Here is a 23,492-nt window from a genome sequence, read left to right on the forward strand (position 1 = left end):
CGTAATCAGCGACCCCAAAAACCTATAACATATTTAAAAAAAAAATTTTTTACCGTTTTTTCTCGATTTGGCCTTCAAATGACCTTGAACCTGAAGCGATAGAGTTCAACGGATGCCAGATTCGTAATTAGCGACTCCAAAAACCTATATCGTATTTTTTTGGATTTCTTTACCGTTTTCTTTCGATTAGACCTTCCAATGACCTTGAACTTGACGTGATAAAAGTCAAAGGACGCCAGATTTGTATTCGGCGACCCCGAAAACCATAGTAAACCCGAGCTAACCTCAGAATACATGTTTAAGAGTGTCAAATTTCTCGAAAATACAGTTGGTGGGTAGTGGTGTTTCCTATATTTGTAGGGGTGGCTGGGGGGTGGAGGGTAGTCCGTTTAGCCTGCAATCGACTCGGGATACTTATAAGATACTACCATGATTTTTTCAGATTTTTTGGTCCAAAAATAAATTAGGCCAAAAACCGGCCTTACCGACCCTCCTCCTTTACTCTAACCCATGTAAGCCTTTCTTTCATGAAGGTTGCGTTGTGGGCCTGGGTTTTGCATTTTTTTCTTCCGTCTTCCGTTTTCAGTGGTCTTCAATCCTGTCGAAAAACATTTAGAGGAAGAATGTTTACCATTGGGCAACAGTTCCTTAGCCTCTAGTTCTTTCACTACCTCTGATAGGGAAGTTACTCTTTTTGTAAGACGTCTCACCAGCTGTCTTAACGTTTTGTTCTCTCTCTGTACTGAATCTAGTTTTTTCGACAGTTTTTAAATTTCTCCTTCTCAGTTTCTAAAGTACTGTAATAATGGTGATCGTGAAGAATTTTGTCGTGTGCTGTTTCACTTACAGGCAGTTTACGCTTTTTCGATTTTGGACTTACCGATTGCTCTAGCTTTTGATGTGCTAAGACAATCTCGACACCAACTGAAATGACAAATAATAAGATTTATAATATATCGATCACTTAGTTTAATTAACGAGAAATTAACAATGTTACGTAATATATTATAATATTTACTGGGATCACAGCGGTTCAGTAGTTCAATTTCAGGTAAAAAGGGGACTCCATTTATTTTTTTAAACTTTTTATATCATGTGGATATTTTGCATTTTCTTAAGAACTTTTCCACAAACTATATACCCAGTTATTTTTCTGTTTAACAAATTTGTTTTAGCTGTCTACCGTTGTGGATTTTCTCTTATTTCCCTTTTCCAGCTCGTTCAGGGATAACATATTTCAAATGGTTCAGGGAAACAGTTGAATTTGTTACTAAAATAGATTCGAAGCTTTAACAAAAAAAGATTTTTCATTAAAAAAAGAAAAAACATATAATAGTTATCTTAAACCAAGAAGATTTAATTTCGACCAAACGTGAAGATTCTTTACACCAAACATTCCACCAAATTTTCCGCCGGGAATATTACATTTCTACAGAAAAAGGCGAATTGTCAACAGAATACATGAATTTTCAAAGAAATAGTTGACTTTTCAACTAAAAAAGATTCGAATTTTTTACAAATAAAGATTTTTGATAGACCCAAGAAAAACAGTTCATCCAAATTGTTAAATCTTCAACAAAATAATGCAATATACGGAAAAATATTTAAATTTTTAACGATTTTTCTGTAAAATAGTTGAGTTTACAAGCCAATAATATTAATTTTCATGAAAAAAGTGAATTTTCGACCGAACAGGTGCTTTTTAACGAAAACAAGTAAATCTTTAACAAACAGAAAATTTTCAAATAAATAAATGAATTTTCAACTAAAATAATGCATCTTTAATGAAAAAAATGATTTTTTAATAATGTGGTTCAACGTTCGACCAAGCAATTGAATTTCCAACTAAAAAAGATTCGAGTTTTTTACAAATAAAGATTTTTCATTGACCCAAGAAAAAAAGTTCATCCAAATTGTTAAATTTTCAACCTTAAAAACTCAATTAACAAAAAATTGTTTTTGTTATTTCCGTAAAGGTGCTTTTTAACGAAAAAGAAGTAAATCTTTAACAAACAAAAAAGTTTCAACTAAATACATGAATTTTCAACTAAAAGAATGAATCTTCAACGAAAAAGCGATTTTTTAAGAACGTGGTTCAACTTTCGGCTAAGTAGTTTAATTTTCAATCAAAAAATTTTATATTAAAAGAAAAACAGAATTAAACCAAAAAAGTCGAATTTCCAACAAAACAGACGAATCCCAACCAAAGAAGATAAATTGTCAACCGCACAGTTTCATTGTTACCCAAAAAATAATTAATTTCTACTAAATCAAATGAATTTTTTAAGCGAAAAAAACGACATAAAATAAAATAGTTAAATTTTAAACAATAAGTTAATTTTTTCCCTAAATAGTTGAATTTTCAAACCGAAAAGGTAAATTATCAACAAAAAAGTTGAATTCTCAACCAAAAAGGAAAAATTCTAAACAAAAGTGTTGAAGATTCAAACAAATAACCAAAATTTTAACTAAAACCATAATCTTCAGGAAGAAACAAGTTTAAAAAATGCAATACAAATAAATTACCAACAAGAACATACCAGAGTGGCCGCAAAAATTAATTTTCAAAGTTGGCCAATTTTTCCCGGAACATTAATATTCAAAGACCAGAATTTCAATTTTGTAAAATGTTTAACATAGCATCCTGTTACTATCGTCGAAGAAAATCGCCTTGAAATTGTCTCGTTTTCTAATGTTTTAATTCTCTATTTATTATTGTTAAAATATGAATCAAATCTTTGTGGAAAAAATGGAAAAAGATTTAGAATGCTCAATTTGAAGTATTTTAAAGAATTTCTTTTAATTTAAGAGGAAAAAAGGAACGAACTGTGATTTCTGCTTACGATTGTAAACAAAATTTAATTTACTATTTACTTCCTTACTTTCGTCATTTTCAAGTATAATACTCAGTTCAGGGGCATTTTCAATTACAAAAAAAAAGAGAGGATTTCGCTATTTACTCAATGGAGTCTCGTGTTTCACTAGTTTTTATGACTACGAAGGTCTACTTCCTGAATGGATTCATTCGCTTATTTAATAAGGTAGTCTTGTGAATTATCTGGAAGGATAAAGTTTTGAGATAATTATACTGAGACTTTAGAGAAATTTTCGGAATTAACGATGACGAAGATACAGCTTCTTACTTTTAAAATTGGTGAGATGAAGCCTTTCTATCAGTTTATCTCTTTGTGTTTCGTTTGAGTATCTAATTGATAGAGCTCCTGGTATTATACGTTTTCTATTAAAATAGAGTATGAAACTCTCTTTACAGAAATGGTCGGAACACAAAACGCTAGTATTTGTGGGCATGCAGTAACGCGTTACTCAGAACGTTAAATTTTTTTAGTAAAGTTACTCTAACGTGGGACTTAGTTTTGGGTAACTGTGATGCAAAGCAATTTGCGTTACCACAAAAAATTTTGTATGCTATTTATACTAAATTATATGCCATTATAACCAATCAGGATCTTCTATTTTCCATTAGAATAAACATTTTTTACAGTCCAAAACTGAAAAATACAAATTTTCATTCTTTGCATATATCTCAATATAATTTTTTTTTAAGTTTCTAATTAAAATAAAAAATGTATGTTTACGAAGCTGAGATAGTACTTGCAAATCGAGGAAAAAAGGAAATAAATTTTTAGCAACCGTTTTTAGCAATCTTTAGAAACTGATAATTTGAATAAGAGATTTTTTCGTTTTTCCCCTGCTTATTCACAATAAAAAATCGCATACAAATTCCTTATAATTATTTCCCTCATACAACAAATTAAAAAAATCCTATTATTGAGATTTTTATATGGGTCAAATCTATTTTAAATCATGCAAGTTCTACACTTGCAAGTTCTACACTTCAAGTTGGAAAATCTCTCAACGAAAAATATGTTATTTTTTAGAGGAAATTTACCGATATTCCATTGGAAAATAAAAAAAAAAAACGTTTAAAATTTACAAAGTGGTGATGCGACGATTTTTTAATAATATAAAAAGTAGATTTTCACAAAAAAACTACACTTATATTTTATATCATGTAACTTTCTATCGGGCTAATTCATTTTTGTGGTAAAGAGAATTTTGGTTTTATAAAATCAAATCGTCCCTTATGAAGCTGATAGAATCCCTTCATCAAGCAAAAACTTTGTAATAATATTTAAAAAAATAAGGAATGTGGGTTTTTCAGAACATCCTCTTATAACATTTTCAAAAACAGAAGAAAAAAATACATAAGGTTTTCGGCAAAACCCCACATTTTTTATTTTTCGCAACATTAAAAAAATATTGTGAATGTGGTCGAAAAATATCAAGAAATTTGTTTAATGTCTTCAAATTATTGGGGGGGGGGGTAAATCCTTTGAATTTTTTTTAATTCCTTCGTATGCTTTGACATTTCTGAAATCCGTAGAAATAACTTGAAATAAAAGTGAATTGATTCCATAGAATTCTCTAGAATTCGACGAAATCACTTGAAATTTAAAGAATTGGTAAAAATCCACTTAAACAATATTATAAATCATTTAAAATGCCTTGATTATAAATTAAATTTCTCTTTAAAAACCACGGAATCCCAACAAATCTTTGAAATTCGCAGAGATTGAATAAAATCCTTTAAATCTTGTGGAATTCCATAAGATATCTTCAAATTCATTTCTACATTTGAAATCGCAAGGAATCCCTTGAAATTTCATTTTATTTAATATATTTTTCAAAATTCTTTGGTACCTCTTAAAATTGTTGAAATCCCTTAACATTATCAGAAATATTTGGAAATCTTTGAAACCCTCTAGTCTAGGTTTCGAAATTCCTTCAAATCCAATTAAATATTTGTAAATCTTGAAAACCGTTGAAATTATTTATAATTAGCTGAAACGTTTGGAAATCTCTTGAAATCTTTCAAAATCCTATAGCATTTTTTCAAATTCCTTGAATATAAATTAAGTTAAACTTATTAATTAATTTTCTCTTTAGAAAACCACTAACTCTTGTGAAATTGCTTGAGATACCTTAAAATCTATTGAAATATTTTAAATCGCTAGGAATTCCTTGAAATTTCATTTCGCATACTTTCTAAAGTTATCTAGAAATCCCTTAAATTCCTCGGAAATTTTTGGGAATCTTCAAAACCCTCTAAAATCCCTTGAAACGTCTCAAAATTCCTTGAAATCCTGAAAAATTTTAAATCTCTTAAAAACCGATGAAATCTTTTGGAATCCCTTAAAATACCTTGAAATATTTGGAATTCGTAAAAATGTATAAAACAAGTATGAATAATTTGAAATCCCTTGATTATCAATTAAAATAAACTTATTAACTAAATTTCTCATTCAATATTTTAGCAACGGTCTTGCCGTAAAAGCGACCATATTGGTGATAATTTGCTGAAATATTTAACGAAAATTAATCATGACTGAAGAAAGAAGAAACCGTTATGGATCTGATGTATCTGGAATCGTTTGCATTTTTTAATTAAATTTCTTTTATAAAAAGCTATTAAATCTTGTGAAATTCCTTCAGATAACTTAAAATCACTTAAACTATTTTAATTTGCTAGGATTCCCTCGAAATTGTTTTAAGTTATTTAGAAATCTCTTCAAATCTGTGGAAATCTTAAAAAATTCTTTGACATCCCCTTAAAATTTTGAAATCCCTTAGAATCCCCGGAAACGTTTGGGAATCTGTCAAACCCTCTAAAATCCCTTGAAATGTTTCCAAATTCTTTGTATGTTGTGGAAATATTCTTAAACCTCTTGCAACCCTTTTGAATTAGTTAAAATGTTTGGAAATCGCATAAAATAGTTTTAAAAGCCTTAAAATCCATAGAAATTCTACGGAATCTCTTAAAATCTCCTGATACATTTGGAAATCTTTGAAATCCCGTGAATTTTGTATGAAAGCTGACGAAATCGTTTGAAATCCTATGGAATTCCTTTAAATTCGTTAAAATCCATTTATACATTTGAAATATTTTTACGCTTGGAATTCTGTAAAATCCTTGAAATAATTTGAAATCCTATACGTTAAATAAATAACTAAATCAATTTTTTGTAGTTTCTCTATTTTTTTGCGCCAATGCTTTCAATATTGTATTATTATTTATTAATATACAGATTTTTGTGTGGTGGTTTTTCGTGAGAGGGATTACAACGGATTGTAAAAGATAGCATGAATCTGCAAGGATTTAATTGATAGGATATTGCAGAGAAAGAGTGTACACCATGTTGAAAAAGTGTAATTAATTTTTCGATTAAAACTAAAGTAATTTAGATTAATTAAATATGTCGAAGCAAAACTGTGATATATAAAATACACACATTATCATTTTAATTTTTTACCAAACTATTTTCAATCTAATAATTTTTGGAAAATAATTTCTTCTTGTTGCAAATTACTATCAGATAATATTTTTCATACGAAAGTGATTACATATAATTTCATGAAACTTTAATTTGCGAAAAACATAAGGTAAGTTTCGACTAACTTTTGAACATCCTGCGATATTGCATATACATTTTTTTACCTATCCTTACATAGCAATTATTGAAGAAATCCTGTAAATTATTGAATTAATCCGGTAAATTATTGAAGAAATCCTCGTTCATCACAGATTTGTTTGCGTTTTTCTCGCCTGAAAATAAAACCGGAGGTTTTTCATGCTAGGGTTTTTTCAAATGTATGAAGACGTCCAAGTGCGATAAAAAGAGAAATGAGGTTATGAAATACCTTTGGAAACTCGAATATTCTTTATTGTCTTTATTGACTTATTCTTTATTGTCTATTGAATATTCTTTATCTTGATTTCGCTTTATTTCTCTGTTAGGAATTGATTTTATCGACGGAGCGTGACGTCACAATGCACCTTACCTAACCTCATTTTGTTGTGAGAGTGGTGGACGTGGACTTTTTGTTGTGCGGAATATTTTTTAATGCTACGTGGTGATATCACAAACAAAAGGTGATATCACCCGAAAAAGGGTGCTGAGTGTGTGTGATTTTGGATCTAACTTTTACTGTTGTACTTTAGAACGTAATTAACCTCAGTTTTTAGAATTAGGTAACAATCAGCACGCCTTCAAAATGGTGAGGATTTGTTGAGATTTGTCTCCTGATCGAGTTTTAGTGTTTTTATCCCGTATTTATTATTTCCAGATGCAATTCATGTTGTTGTTCAGTCGCCAAGGGAAATTGCGATTACAGAAATGGTATGTCGCACATCCTGACAAACTCAAGAAGAAGATCACTCGAGAGTTAATAACGACGATTCTGGCTCGGAAACCAAAAATGTCAAGTTTTCTCGAGTGGAAGGATGTCAAAGTTGTTTACAAAAGGTGAGAAAGCCTTTAAACTGAATTACATAATATGATTCTTTTTTGCAAGTGAAACGCATGCATTGGTTGCTTTATTAACTTATCATTATAAACACGGAGCTTCAAACGATCATATATATTCAATCTGCATGATGAAAATGGTGACAAAAAAGAATTTAGGTTCTTTATTCGTATGCATTTTGAGCTTCAAAAATTACAGAAACTGAAATCGTGGCAATTCCTTTTTCCGAAATATTATAGTCGCAATGACTGTTTTTTCATCAATTTTTTCTGTTTTATTCTATAGTTCGATTAAAAAGTACACAGCTATGCATATCAAACTTAATAGGAGCATAAACATGATCCACTGATACCACTATTGACTTCTAAAAAATAATTATATAAGAGTAAAATACAGTGTTCGAAAGTAACGCGTTACTTATAAGGGTAGTTCAATTTCCAACCGAGTGGTTGAACTTTCAACCAAAACAGTTCAGTTCTCAACAAATAGTGTAATAGTTAATATTTTAACGAAGGAAATATTTTCATTTTTCATAAAAAGAGTTGAATTGAACTAAAAAGTCCAATTTTCAACAAATTTGGTGAATCCTCAACCGAAACAGATTCATTTTCAACCAAAGAACGTGAAATCTGTACTAAGAAAATTCAAGTAAAAATACGCGAATTTTTAACCATAAAAGATTTATCAGTCAATAAAGGAAAAAAATCCTCCAAAACTTTGAATTTTCAAGCCAAAAAAACGAGCTTGCAACAAAACAATTCAAGTTTTAACTAAATAGTTAAATTTTCTATTGAATTGCTAAATATTCAGTCAAAGAAACGATATTTCTATAAAACAGTTAAATTTTCTACGAAAAAGTTCATTTTCAACCAATCATTTGCGCTTTGAACCTAAAAAATTGATTTTCTAACAAACAAAATAATTTTAGTTAAAATATATCTATAAATTTCATACCAACTAGTTGAAGTTTTTACTAAAAAGATCAATTATCTCCCAAACACGGAATTGTTGAGTTTCCAGCTGAAAAAATTAATTTTGAACCAAAAAGATGAATTTTGAACGAAAAATATAATAGGAGATACTACCCTACAGTAAATAATCGTCCTATCGTAGATAATCATTCATTATAAGTAGAATGTAAGTAAAATAATATATTCTAATTTACTATATTACCACGTATCGTGTCTGAATTATTACTTACATTGAAGTAATTATTTTACATACATTAGAATTTTAAATGAATGATTATCCATTGTAGGATCATTATCTACTGTAGAGTGGCCTCTCCTAGTTGATATTTTATCCAAAAATATTTCAATTTTTCATTTAGAACAGTTGATTTGAATAAAAAATACGCATTTTCTACCAAAACGTTCCGATTTTAACCAAAAAGATTATCTTTGTTTAACTAATTAGGGTAATCGGTACATTCGTTACCCCCCCCCCTCCAATTATTGGCCGCCTTATTTAAATATGATCATATAAAATAATACAAATAAAATTATTAATCAGTAGTGCAGGCCGAAACGAAAGCGTATTTGAAAAGCTAGGTTATTGCAGTGTAGAGCGTTTAAATGTCAGAGTAAAGTAATGCCGATGATGCTGAATGAGCAAGGAATTTAAGTGAAAAGCTGTTCTAGTGATTTGTATCAGCTTGTTCAAAATATTTATTTTTAAATAGTTACGAAAGATTTAACTAATTTTTTTTTTTGAATTTTTATTGAATCGGGTTATTAAAGCTTCACGATAGTAGTGCTGTAACATTTTGCATTTGCAATAAAAAAAAATTACGCAAAAAATTCCCTATAATGTCTTCTCTTACGTCGAAAATAATTTAAAACGTTGAAAATTAACAGAGTGGCGATGATTTGTTGCGCGTGTTTAAAAGATGACACTCAGATCCCTATATTACCGACCTCATTTTTTCAGTTCACTGAATTTTTTTAATTGAATTTAAGAACTTTTTTGTAAATATAATATCGGTGTGAAACATTGCAAAAAGTATCAGAAGACCATAAAGTACGTTCATGTACTCAACTTAAGTAGGAATTTCGAGAAAAATTATTTTCAAAGAAATTAACTGGAACCATTTTTTGACATGACCTTGTAATTTGTTGAACTTAGAACTTTTCTTATATTTAAAATATCTGCGAGATGACAAAAAACGTACATAAACGTAATTTACTGTCGGCTTTTGCATTTCTCGAAGTTTGAGGACGATTTTTTACATATGAAGAAAGTTCTTAGGTTCAAAAAATTTCAAAGTACAAAGAATTTCAAAAAATGGTCCCAGTTTTAATTTCTTTGAAAATATTCCTCAAAATACCCAAATTAATCACATTTAACCAAATTTAATTTGTTTAATTATTCCACACACGAAGAGTTCGGGGACGTCCGTTAGCATGATTTTCTATCATTTCACACGTTTTTAAGACAAAATCTCTATTATTGTAGGAAAAAATCTTTAAACAATTTTTAAAGTTAGGCATCTTAGAATACGTTTTTGTCATATTTTCCGAATATCTGAATCAGATCAAGAAATATATAAATAAAAAAGAAGATTGTGATTTGTTTAAAATAGATGTCATGATTCAAATGTGTGTAACTTTTAGGAAAATATTTTGTTTTCAAATCGAAAGTACAACTTTTTCAAGAACTACTTTTATTAAAAGAAAAATAAATTCTACCCAAATTTTTTTATTTTAAATGAGTAGTTTACGTGTTATAATGTAAAATTCCAACGATAATTCGTTACTTGTTATTGTTTTTTCTTCAGTTTTCTGATGATGAACATAACTGTTATAATTATTTATAGGTGTCAATAGTGGTATCGGTGGATCATGTTTATGCTCCTATAAGATTGATATTAATGCCTGTGTAGTTTTGAATCGAATTCGAAAACAGAGGAGAAATGAGGAAACGTTTTAAAGGCAGAAAATATTATTTCAGGATATCCCAGAAAAAAGCTACTATTTCACTCTGCAATTTTTTAATCTTGAAATGCATACGAATGAAAGACGGGATTCTTTTTTGTCAGCATTTTCATAATATCTATGATCTTAGAAATTTAAACAAAAATACCTGAGAAAACTAAGAATCTATCGGGCCGAATTCGTTTCAAATTGGCCAGGTAGTCCATGCTCAAGTCGCGAATTACCAAAAAATATTCAAAACTTATATTAAAAGTGTTGTATTTTTTAATCTAATATATGCAGTTATTTGATTTTCTTTTAGATTTTGGTAGAAATATCGCCTTCTTCCAAAATCCATTGGAACATTTAAAAAAAGTTAAAAATTGACGACATTGCGGTGGTTTCTTTGAAAATATTTAAAGGAAATTTACTCGCTCCCCTCAGCGTTTTTTCCAATAATTTTTTGCAAGATTCAAATTAAATTCTTACAAATTGTCAAGAGCTTCAATTTAAACCTTTTACGAATAAAATCGGACTAAAAGAAAAGAAAAGGCATTCATTTATCATAGACATTGCACAATATTAATATTAAACCTAAAGCATAGAAAATTTTAGTTTTTATCTCAATTTTATATGCCAAGATCTTCAGTTTGACCCATTCACGAAGAAAATTGCACTAGAAGAAAAGTGTCCAGCATAAGGGTCTAATTAACCAAGTTTTCCATATTGCTCTTATTTTTTATCTCAATTCTTCTAATTTCTGCATGCCAAGAGCTTCAATTTAAGTCGCCCGAAAAAAATCGGATATAGGGAAAAGTGTTATTCTCTTAGTCCGATAAAACATAGGGGTCTAAATAACCAAAATTTTCTAATTTTTTTATTTTTCATATTTGGAATTTAAATAGAGAGTGGATTTTTCTAAAGGTTCCCATGTTTTTTTCTACGCTTCGCAGTAGTCGAATAAAAAAGTCAAATAAAAAACCTCGGTGTTGTAATACTTTTTTTTAGACCAAGTAAGAGACGAATAGACGCTGGCTCGAGATTATTAGGGTTTTAATTTCTAAGAATTTCGTAGTTAAAGGTTGTTGATGGAAGAGAATTTAGAGGTTGCCTTTCTTTTTCTTTCCTCTTTTGTTATTTTGGTTTATTAAAATTTTAATGGAGTCATTTAAGACTGCCTTGTCCAGATTTAGTCTTTATATTCCTCGTTTTTAAGGGGAAAATAACTTTTGTTTATTTTCACAATTTCGCAGTTATTATATTTGAATGTTGGATGTTAAAAAAGAATGTTCATTTTGGCTGAATATGAATTTAACTTCTTAAATTATAAGTAATTAATTTAAACAAGTGTTAATTTAAATATTTTATGAATAAAAATGCATCTCTTTACAGATACGCGAGTCTTTACTTTTGCTGTGCAATTGAACAAAACGATAACGAATTGCTCACTTTGGAAATCATACACCGATACGTAGAACTTTTGGACAAATACTTTGGAAGTGTACGTACATTTCAATAATCAATTTTCTACATTATAAATTTAAATCGTTAACACTATAAATAATATATTACTTCGTCGATTCATTTTTATAGCACAGTTGTCTGCAAACAAACAAAAACAGTTGTACTAACATCTCTATTTTGTGTAGGTTTGTGAACTGGACATCATTTTCAACTTTGAAAAGGCGTACTTCATTTTGGACGAGTTGTTGGTCGGCGGAGAGATACAGGAGACTAGTAAGAAGAACGTCTTGAAAGCCATCGCCGCCCAGGATCTTCTACAGGAGGTTAGTCATGGCGATGTACCCATTGAATTGTAACTTGTCTCACTTAATGTCGATATTTCATCATTTAATATTTCCACTCACCTTTCAAAATCCAGATTGTTTTGGCATGTTGAGCTTTCGAAACACTTTAGCTTTGAGAACACTTGAAACAAAAGTATTAAGAATGTGATTCTTAAAAATTTGTCATCCGCGTAATATGGCTTTCAGTATTTTAATGACGACTATTGCTCAACTTGACCTGATTTCGACTCCGAAAGTCTATCATTATTCATAATATTTCTAATGCTTGAATTCAGATGCCAAATTAGTCTTTTATTTTTTATGTGCATTTTATTTATTTAATCTAGCAATAATCAAACTTTCATTTTTAATGGTTCTTTTTTAAACCACGCTTTATTGGCTAAAGTTTTCTTTCAGAGAATAATTATTCCAATAAAAAATTGCGTATTTATAAATATTAATTTTTTTTCTGCGAATAGAAAGTACTTAAAGCAAAGAAATCAAAATTCGAATAATTAAATTGTAAATGAAGCAAAGATTCGCTACATGCATGAAAACGCTGCAACTTTTGCATTAATTCTTTCGTGTTGTTGATGTCATAACCTTCCCTACAAATAACAGGGTACAAATTAAACAAATCAACTTAGAATACATGTTTTGTAAATTAAGGACCTTGTTATTACCGCATGCATAATATAATTTATATTTGTGTTATATTACCAATGGAATTTCGTAATTTCGACAAAACTGATTGCATTAGAATAGCAATGGCGCTCAATGAGACTTGAAATCCTTGGTCAGATGTACAATAATTTGGGTGCAATTAATATCCTTCCTAAAATTTCGTAAAAATGTGTTGTCGTATGCATGGATCAGTATGCATGTGTCTGTGATCAACTTAGTTGTAACAATTATGCAAGAAGGCGCATGTCAATGTGTTATTTTGTGTTATAATGGAAAATCAAAGCGCCCAAAATGAGCTTACATATTTCTCATTTTATCATTTTTTTGTCGCGCTTTTCTAGAATCAGTATTCTCAGAATGGAATTTGTATTTGCTTAGCGTATCAGCATTATCATAATTCTCATAAAATTATTATTCACATATCGATTAATTCTATCGGTCTCCATTTTTCATTTGCTGATGTACTATGAAGAATATCTTCCAAGTTTCATACAGTTTTTTTTTAAATGCTCAATTTCATAAAAGAGTTTATTCTGTAATTCAGAATACAGTTTTAATTATTTAACAGTTACAGAATTATATAGAAGCGCTTTTTTAGTGAAGTCTTCTCTTTTATCTAGTATTTGCCATTTGAAACAGATTTGAATCAATTAAACAAATGTCACGAAATAAAATGAATATTTTTAATAATGTTTTTCTTTGACCGATTTACGAATTGGAGTTTTTGGTAGAAAATTTTGTGATGTAATTAATTCGAGGCTTCTTTTTTCATCGGTCAAATGCTTATTTAATGGCATTTTAACTTTTTTCTCAAAGATATAATAAACTGAAGTCGAATAAATTTTCGATATAATAATTTTCGTGTTTAAAAAAATTTTTCTAACTGAAAATTTAACAGCGTTGAAATTCGAGAGCATTATTTGTTTTTACAATATGGCAATGCTGCTGCGCAAAATCATAATTTTGACAATGTATATGTATGTTTTAAGACTTCAATAAACGATCTTTATCAAGTTAACTTATTCTTTAATATCAATATGCGATGCTGTTAGTGTTGTAAATAAAATTATACGTAACAACCAATAACAGAAAAAAATAACTTTCTAGAAAGTAATTTTTAGTAATTTTATGTATTCCCTTTAGTTTTTCCAGAAATAATTTAGCATAGAGGACAAATAAATTTCAAAGATGTCTGAGCACATTTTAACTAACTTTTTGTCCCTTTATAGAAAATATAGTTTATATTCTATAAAAGTTATTAACCATTTCGTGCCTAGTGATGTGTGTGCTATTCTTTTGTGATTTCTGTAGTAAATATTTCTTCTTTTTTAACAATTTTACAGTTTAAACAGAATAGAGGCACTAAAGGGTTACAACTTTAGTTACAATTGATAGATAAGAATAGGGAAGTTATTTTTTTTTTTAATTAAGGAGTGCGACTATTACATTAAATTTTGACTGTTTCAAATATTTTAGTTCAGTTTTCGTATGTTTCCCTCCGTGAAAAAAATTTTACAAGAAACTACAAAAAAACTAGAAATATTTTTAAAAACAAAGTGCTATAAAGTAAAATTTCTAAAAGTACTGAAATATTTGTTGTAGATGGTTGTAGGTAATTTACTGTAATTTACAAATTTTCCGAACCCAGAACATTAAAGAATTATTATTGAGAAAGCTTACAATTAGTAGTGTTTGAAATCATTGAATCTGACATTTAAATCATTTTTCATTCACAGCGTTTATAAAGTATTTAAAATGGATAGACGATTTTAAATTTATTCGTTTCAAATTCGACATTTTCATTTTGAAAACTATTTGATAAGTTTTTAATGCTTTAGTATATCAATTTATTTGATATAGTGCAACTGTAGATGCTTCAAATTTACATTTATTTAATTTCGAACGTCTTCTCGTTTGTAGATGTAAAAATTTGAATTTTCCCTATTCAGAGATTATCCTATTTTATGTATTTAAATTTGAGTTTATTCCTATATCGAAGGCTGTTTTTCTAAAATTTTTACATTTTAAATGTTTTATTTTGAAATAGTATCCATTACCGTGGGCTTTTACATTGAAACTGTAACGTACAATTATAATATTTGAAAATACATAAAAAACACAAATCTAAAAAAGTCAAAATGTATAACAAAATTGGACAAGAAGACTTAAAAAAAGTATGTTTAAAAAAAACTGTTTTTTAAAATCAAATACTCAAGAAAGTCAATCTGTGTTTTTTGTTTTGTTAAAACATACTTCCTTTTGAGCCTTTTTGTGTGATTTTGTGGTACAATTTGACTTTTTTAAGTTTATGATTTTTTTAAATGTGCTCAAAGGTACTCAAACGTTCTCAAAGGTTCGATTCTTGGATAGACCTATGCAATTATAAGTTTTACAATATTGAACCTTTGAATTTAAAAATGGTAAATGTCTCAAATATAAAATGGTTCCACTTGGAACGCTTTTATTTTTAAAGTTTTGAAGGCTTAAATTTAGAAAATTACATGTTCGGGAAAAATGTTTGAAAGCTGAAAAATTTTTTCTGAAATTTAAAGCAGTCATCCTGAAGAACTTTGAGGTAAGCTTTCAGTTATTCAGTTAAAGTCTCTTGTAAAAAAAATTTCTCAGGGATTCTTTAAAAATGTTGTTAGTCGTGATAATAATGTTGGTCACCGTTTCAAAGAAAGAATTCACTAGACTAGTTAGTGTTTGTTTCTTTGTAAAAAGGATGAAGCTCTCGATGGTGCTCTGCGGGAAATAGGGCTTATATAGTCTGCTCTGCAGCAAATAGGGCTCTTATGGAAATTCCGACATCGTCAAAGTGACTAAAAGTGACCGCCCGAATCATCAACCTCGGACAAAATCGTCAGCAGAATAATGCAAAACTACACCATCGTACTGTCACTTGAAATTTGTCTTCGATTTCCAATCCCAACAGATGTTAGTCTGGATTGACTTTGCCATATTTTTGTACGAAATCTTGATGTCTTTCAGGCGTCGTAGATCAAAGAAATATATTTTATAGTTTAGGAAAACTAGTAAAGAAATCCTACTTTCTTCCAGGGTGGTCGCTGGATCGAGAAAACGGGGAAATGATCGAGAGTTTTTTAGGACCTGCAATTTTGTTAATTTTTAGTAGAAAAACCTTACCCAACTCTTGAAATGTGATTAACTTCACATCACATGAAATTGTACAATTTTTAATGAGTTCACTTTAAAATTGTTTTGAGTTTGAAAAGTTCGACTAGTAAAATTTTTAATTTATAAAAAGTTTTATTTTCAGATTAAAAAATGTTATAATAAAGTTCTGAAGGCTTGTTTAATGGAAGATTTTAGAAATTGAACTATAATATTTATAATTGAATAATAATTAGCGGTGGAAAGGTTGAAAAATGAACAATTCTAAATCTGTTCAAAATTAAACGGGTTTCAAATTGAAATTGAAACATTGATTAAAATTTTATTATTTCAAATCAGAAAGCCTTAATAGTGAAACAATGGTAAATTTCGAATTAAAGCTTTACAAATTAATGTCGCCTTTCACATAATATAAAATGCATACGCTCATAATAATTAGACGACACTGATAGATTGCAAACGTTTCTAATTGAAGCCTTCAAAAGGTATGGGAAATTTGTTTATGAAGTGTACAAAATGAGACTATTTAAAATTGATATCGTAATTAAAATCTTATTTTAGTCAAATTTTAATGAATTTAAGATCCACTCTAAATTGAATATCAGAAAAATGTAAGGATGTAACATTTTTAAATACTATTTTTTACTGTATACTTTTCAATACTTTTCTGAAGATTTTATTTTGAAATAAAGCCTAATTTTGAAGCTTTTAGAACTAGTAGTTGCTGAATTTGACTGCTATATTTTACAGTTTAGTTTTTATTACTTAAAATAAAAAATTTTAACTTGCATTTGGAAGTGTTGATGGCTGGGAAAAATGGTTGCAAACCGCAAAAAACTCTGTAATTTTTTTCTTGCTTTTAAGCGGCCACCCTATAAATTCCAGAGATTAATCTAATTAGCGATAGAATTGTACTCATTAGAATTAAAAACAATTAAGAAACAAATCTAATTCTGTATATACTAAATATCGACTTTTTAATAATCTTTCTATCTGTTTTGTATGTAACAATTTGTGTCAATTTTAATGTTAAATATACAACCACTATGTCAATAAACCTCACCTATATTTCACTCAATTTATCTAAGAGTGTTACTTTAGAGTTTAGTATTTAATGTCTAATTTAATTTAGTCTGAAATTCGTTTGAAAGCTCATTTCCATCATGCAGCATGTCTCATAATAATCGTAAATCGTGTTTAGAATAAGTCGAGTGCATATTTTCGTTGCAGCTTTGTGTAAGAACAATGTTTGAATTATATGAAAAGGGTTCAGTACATCATTTGAAGCTGCATCGAGAAGATAACTTTTTCAAACTAGGTACGTGTATGTTTTATATTTCCCTCTTATTTTGATCTAAGATAATGTGCAGCGTCAAATTAATTGATCCCTATTCATATTTTAAACAGAAAGTATATTTTTCGACTTCAAGTGAGCAATTTTGATTTTTTTCTGTTCCAGGAGGAAACACCTCAAGGATTTTTCGAAGACCATGGATTGGGATAAGTTCATCACTTGGATCGATCGTCACTTTATAGATTCAGCAAACATTCCTTAGGCCATCGATTACGTTTCATCTAATAAAATTAGTAATTCTTGCAAATGAGAAGAAATTTGGTGGAAGGTAACTCGATTTTTTTGAATTTGACAATTCAGCTCTTGTTGATGGTACGCTGTAAAAATTTTCATCTAATTTTATCACAAAGATCATAGGACATAAAAATACCAGTGATTACTGTGGGAAATTTACAAAAATTAGGTAGAAATAACACGATAGTGTAAAATCGCACACAGATGGTAAAAAGCAGTTTTGGAAGAATGGAATTTTACAATCGCCTTGTGAAATTACAGTGACGCTGTAAAACGCCGTATGTAAAACTTTGCGCATACGCAATGACCAGCCCGGTATTTTGAATCGTTGAATGTATGTTTTAATTAAATCGAATCGTAAGAATAATAAGATTTATAAATAAAAGGAGTCACGTTTTTATTACGCAGAAAAAATGAAACTTTTTGTTTGGTAAGCTTGAAAATTATTTTTTTTTTCACAAGCATGCTAAACATGTGAACAAATTTATTTAAGTAAAACACATTGCGCTTTGCCTTGGTGATGCGCTCAACCCAGCACAATCCACGATTTCAATTCTAAAATATATCCGAATGCTGCTAAAATTTTGCACAATCTTGCACTGAATTTACTCGCAGGCCTCGCAGGTTTTCAAAAGCCATCAAGCGTTCAACAACGGAATTACTAGGATTATGGAATTTTACATGGCTGCTGTAAAACGCATTACACTCCGCGCGTGAAATTACACTAATCGTTGGAAGCTTACATAAACGTTGTGAAACTACATTTATTTAAGTTACAATTTAGTGTAAAATTCCAACAAAAATCACTGGTATTTTTATGTCATATGATTGTTGTGGGAAAATTACACGTTCATTGTAAATTTCATTCATTTATGGTAAAATTCCTTTGACAATCACTGTCAATTTACAAGAAACGTGTAATTTTCCCACAACAATCATAGGAAAAAGTTACAGAATAAAATGTAATTTTCAGAAATATTTTTTACAGTGTATTTGATAAGTTGGTTATCTTTCTTGATTAGGTTCGTGATAATAATTCAATTGTTTAATACTTAATAAGACGTGTTTGTTACATATCATGTTCGACTTTTTACACCGAATTCACATTCTCGTAAGAAAGAGGTTAGTGATTAAAGAAAATCTGTTTTATAGTGGGCTATGTTTTTACATTACATTACATTACATTACATTAAATTAAATTACATTATGACCTTAATTATTTTGATAGGTAGAACTAGCGCAAAAATTGTTCGAAAATATATGGTTAAATGTATAATGTCGCTTGACGCTGTTATCGATGTGAACGTAATAATGAGGGCTTCTGTAATAATTCGTATAAGAAAAAAAGGTGCAAGAGTTCTGTGTCCTCTGGAATATAAAACGGAATATAATATTGATAGTATTTGTTATTAGCAATGAAAAGTTTATACATATAAATTTTCAGTACCTTGAATTGCAGAGATGGTTATATTTCACTTAATGAAGTTTTAAAAAGAAATGTTCAAATTATAGACAATTTTTAGAAATGTGCCCATTCCAATTTGTATACAATTAACCGACTATCAATTTTTTTACATAAAATATTGTGCAAGAGAAAGTATTTAACAGACAGCTAATTATATTTGAGGAATATAAAGGTTGAATTTTAATCTCAGTGTAAAGTTAGCAAGTACTTAATTTAAATGATTTAGATTCAAATAAGCCGTTAGACACAGAAATATAATTTTATGCTTTCCACTTTTAGTTTCTTTAGGATTTTCATGTAAGCTTGATTTGTGATTAGACGCACAATTCTACGTGTTTTATGGTTAGAGTTTTTATTCGATAACAAAAAATTTAGAATTGTGATTTATGCCTCCGAATGCAAAGCTACGTAAAGTTTTATAGGAAAAGTTTTTTTGTAATATTATACTAAAGATTGTATGATAAATGATTTCAGTCAATTTTTATTGGGAGCTCTTAACGCATTTTAAGTAAACCATCTAAGTGCGTTAGGATAAGATCGGCAAGGTATATGGTAATCTGCACATTGTTCGATTTTTAAGAAGCTTTTATTGAAGTATACATTTATTAATGTTAAGAATTTACATATTGTATTATAAAAGTGGAATGCCCAGTATAAGTTATGCTTTAATCTCCGTCCAAAATAAAGTATATAAAGACAAATCACGGGATTAGTGTTTCGTATCTATACCTTCTCGTATGATTTTACCCATTTTTTTATTTGCATATTCGAAAAAATTTCATAAGTTTGATTTTTTTATCGACAATATTCCTACCATCACTCTGTATTTTTACATTCTCATTCATGAAAGTGTAACGTAATCGTCCAAATTTTTTATCTCTGGGTTTTAACGGATCTTTACGTTTTGGCACGCACAGAATCCGAAAATCATAAAATTTTATCGGTGTCTGTCTGTTTGTATGTCTGTCGAAATTGGACATTTTTGTTTCTTCAAATTGTAGAAATTTTTGTCAAAATTTCTCATAGATGATGGTACATGACAAAAAGACTTGCAAATGATCCTGATGACATTTTTAAATTCGATAAAAATTAAAAAAGTTATATGCTTTTCTACATTTTGAAAACTTTATAAAAAAAAGGGAAATTTTTTTTTTTGTATATGTTGAGAAATATCAACCCAAATTTCTACTAGATATAAAATATATGTATTTAGAAACTATTCTCATGAAGTTTATTAATTAGACAAAAGTTCAAAAAGTTGAATCATTTTCAAAAATATGCCATTTTTGTTTTTAACAGATCCGTCAATTTAAGACGTTCTTAGTAGATTTGAACAAGATTTACAAATTACCTTGATTAAGTTTTTCAAATGGACACAAAGTATCGAGCGCGAGTTTCTTGATGAGAATGTAATCGTTAAGGTCGTAGGTGCTTTGACAACCTTTAAAAACAAATCGAAAAAAATTTCAGTTACAATTGAGGTTTTGGATGAAAAAAGGTGATATTGAATTATTTGTCTCAAGTGGGAAGGCCCCTGAGCACTTGAAAATAAAGTTTCGAATTTTAATTTTTAACATATATATTCCCCCAAAAAATGTGATGCCGCATCTTTTTCTCCTTATAAAAAAAGTTGTAGCTTTTTTATTTTTCGAATGTTTGATGAAATACTGTTTTTTCCTCTGATCAAAATATTTTTAATTTTTTTACTTTAATTCGCAATGAAATGAGAAGTTTTTAATATTTTGTAATAAAACTTATAACAATTGTGCATTACCATGTTCTGTGACGGATGACTTTAGCGAAAGTTCAAAATGTTTATTAAAAAATTGTTAATAATTTTTCTCCGAGACGGTGTATAATTCGTACACAAACAACTTCCAACGTTTCGGGAGTCGAGCGAATTTTGAGCAAGCGAAAACTGTTACTAAGAAAATTGTTCAGGAAGGTTCAAGGAAATTTTCTAGAAAGTTTTAGCTCAATTGAACCGTTGGCGACCAAAAGGGGACACGGCCGGATTCAGCCTGAGAAGTATTGTCCTGAGTGTCAATTTTTAAAATCTTTCTAATTTCAATTTTAAAGACGATACTTGTAGAGAATTTCAAGGCGCATCTTTTTTTCCTCTTGCAAAAATTTATAGGTTTTGTAGTTTTTGAGATAATTGGTAAAAAGTGGATTTTTTGAAAACGAAAAATTCCAATACTTTTTCACTTCAACTCGCGCTAATTTAACCAATTTTCATCATTTCCCGATTTCCCCGATGCAAAGTACGTGTTTAAGTCTTCTGAAACTATCTAACAAAGAAAAACGAGAATATTGTAATAAACAAAAAAGTTATTAATTTTTTTTTGAGGCAATGCAAAAATCATGAATTTTAACATTCAAGCGCCTCGTTTAGCGAACGAATTTTAAGCTACGGAAAGCTTTCATTGATAAAGTTGTTCATTAAGGTTCAAAGAAATTTTCTGGAAAGTTTTAGATCAATTGGATTAATAGTTCAAAAATTATGAATGTTTTAAAATCCAAGCGGTAATCTTGACGCTGCCCAAAAACGTGCCTAGCCGGCTACGTACGCGCTGCAGCGAACGGCGTGAAGGTCAAGTCAATCTTACCAAAACAAATGCACAACAGTAACTTTTTTTGTCATCTTCTATGAAATTCTACAAATAAATCATAGAATCAGCGAAGTGATTGTTTCTTATAATAGTTGGAAAAGCATTTTTTTTGAGATTTTTGAGATATTTTTGAGATATTTTTGAGGATATTAATTTAAAAAAAAGGATATTAAAATGAAACAATGTAGGAAAAGAACTAGAAATGATGATTCGTGGATTAAAAATAAGAAGAAATGTTCCAGAAATCAGGTACGATTGGAAACTGTCAATACAATTTTTTAATAAATTTTAATCATAAATTTAATATTTTATGACTTTTTTTATTCTTGATTTTTTAAATAATTCTTTTACTGAACTATATATAATATGTAGATAGTCTAAAGTAATTATTTTAAATGTTTAATGACGAAGTTAATAGCATTATTTGTTATTTCTTTAGGGAAAAGAATACATTACAAAGTCTAAAACTAAAAAAGACGGTATTGCTAAAGATATTCTAATCCCAGAGAGATCTTTCAATCCTATTGAATCCTGCTGTGGAGAAAAATGTTACCAAAAGTTTTCAAATGCGCAACAAGAAAATGTACATACAAATTTTTGGAATCTCGGGAACTATAATGAACAGAATGTGTATCTCAGAGGATTGTTAAAATGCAAGGATCCTATCCAAACGAATGCAGGTGAAAAACTAGGACGGTTAATTCATTGGATATATTTATTTTCTACTGACGAAGGAAATGTTCCGATTTGTAAAATTTTTTTGTGCTTTTCTATGTTTGGGCAAAAGAAGAGTTGAAAATGTTCAAAAAAAGATTTTAAATAAGCAGCTTTTAAAAAATTTGGCAGGTGGAGTAAGCGAAAGTTGTCTTAAATTAACAGAAAATTAAAAAAAAAAATGATTGAAGAGCATTGCGAATCAATTCCACATCACAGTTCTAATTACAAACGAAATTCTACCAACCTAAAATATTTTGATAATCCTTCATTAAATCTTGTAGAACTTTACAAATTATTAGGAAAATATTATAAAGAAAAAACGGGGGCTAAATTGACAATAAGTCAAACCGTTTATTTTAAGTATTTTAACCGAAATTTTGGCTTCAGTTTTAAATTACCTAGACTGACGTGTGCAATACTTGCTACAAAAACGAGACAAATGGAGAGGTAAACGAAGAAGTAATTAATCACAAAAACAATGCTGAAATTTATTTGAAGTTAAAAAAGCAAATACTCTCTGAAAATAATAGTCTATGCTGTGAATTGGATTTTGCACAGAATTTTCCACTACCAAAAATACTCGTGTCCGCGCAGTTTTACCTACGTTTAGCATGGCTTTTTCTATTTAACGCACATGTACATACTACGAACCAGAGTTACATGTTCCCTATTCTTGAGGGAATTGTAAAGAAGGCTGCGAATTCTGTTTGCAGTTTTATCAAATACGCGGTATTAAAAGAATTTGCTAAAGATAAGTTCAACAGCATAACATTATTTTCAGACTCATGTCCGGGACAAAATAAAAACTACACAGTGTTTCATTTTTTGGTTTTATTGTCCAATTATTTGCAAAGCGAGATTAAATATGTGTTGCCAGTTCGAGGCCATTCCTATTGCGAGTGCGATAGGAATTTTGGCACATATTCGCAAAAGCTGAAAAAATTAGAACGAATAGAAACTGAAGCTGAATATGTAGAAATGATTCGCAATGCTCGTTCACCTTCATTCACAATGGTCGAGAAGTGTGAAGATCTTCTGCAGGATTTTGAAAAATGTTTCAAAGGCAAAATGTGAAAGCCAAAAAATTTCCAAATCAGGAAAGCGTTCGTTTTGCATGTTTTTCCTGATGGAAAAGTGGATGTTTTTGACAACTATGAGTTGCAGAATCCAACCACTTTTTTCTTTAAACCTACGCTTAAACTAGAAAATCTTTCGAAAAGTCCTCCGCCCCGAATTGGATTAAAAGCTGCCAAAATAAAGGATGTA

The 23,492-nt window shown here is 29.3% G+C and overlaps 1 protein-coding gene across 3 annotated transcripts; it reads left to right on the forward strand.

Moving 5' to 3' along the window:
• Positions 1–6,861: 6,861 nt before the first annotated feature.
• Positions 6,862–18,325, forward strand: LOC117177899 (AP-1 complex subunit sigma-2). 3 transcript variants are annotated; one of them, XM_033368974.1, is made up of 6 exons: positions 6,862–7,077; positions 7,147–7,325; positions 11,631–11,739; positions 11,888–12,025; positions 17,075–17,162; positions 17,304–18,325. In XM_033368974.1, exons 1-6 carry the CDS (start codon positions 7,075–7,077, stop codon positions 17,378–17,380), a joined length of 594 nt encoding a protein of 197 aa, XP_033224865.1. In that variant the 5' UTR covers positions 6,862–7,074; the 3' UTR covers positions 17,381–18,325. The 3 variants fall into 3 exon arrangements, with proteins under 3 accessions (XP_033224865.1, XP_033224863.1, XP_033224864.1); XM_033368972.1 differs by lacking the exon at positions 17,075–17,162; XM_033368973.1 differs by lacking the exons at positions 17,075–17,162; positions 17,304–18,325 and adding an exon at positions 15,434–16,897.
• The last annotated feature ends 5,167 nt before the right edge of the window (positions 18,326–23,492 follow it).

Source organism: Belonocnema kinseyi, chromosome 8 (assembly GCF_010883055.1).
Source record: "Belonocnema kinseyi isolate 2016_QV_RU_SX_M_011 chromosome 8, B_treatae_v1, whole genome shotgun sequence".
NCBI classification, from domain to species: Eukaryota; Metazoa; Arthropoda; class Insecta; order Hymenoptera; family Cynipidae; genus Belonocnema; species Belonocnema kinseyi.

Coding starts and splice junctions, on each gene's coding strand:
- LOC117177899 (XM_033368974.1), top strand. Junction 11,740..11,887: donor TGGACAAATACTTTGGAAGT/GTACGTACATTT, acceptor TATTTTGTGTAG/GTTTGTGAACTGGACATCAT. Junction 12,026..17,074: donor CCCAGGATCTTCTACAGGAG/GTTAGTCATGGC, acceptor TTTTCGTTGCAG/CTTTGTGTAAGAACAATGTT.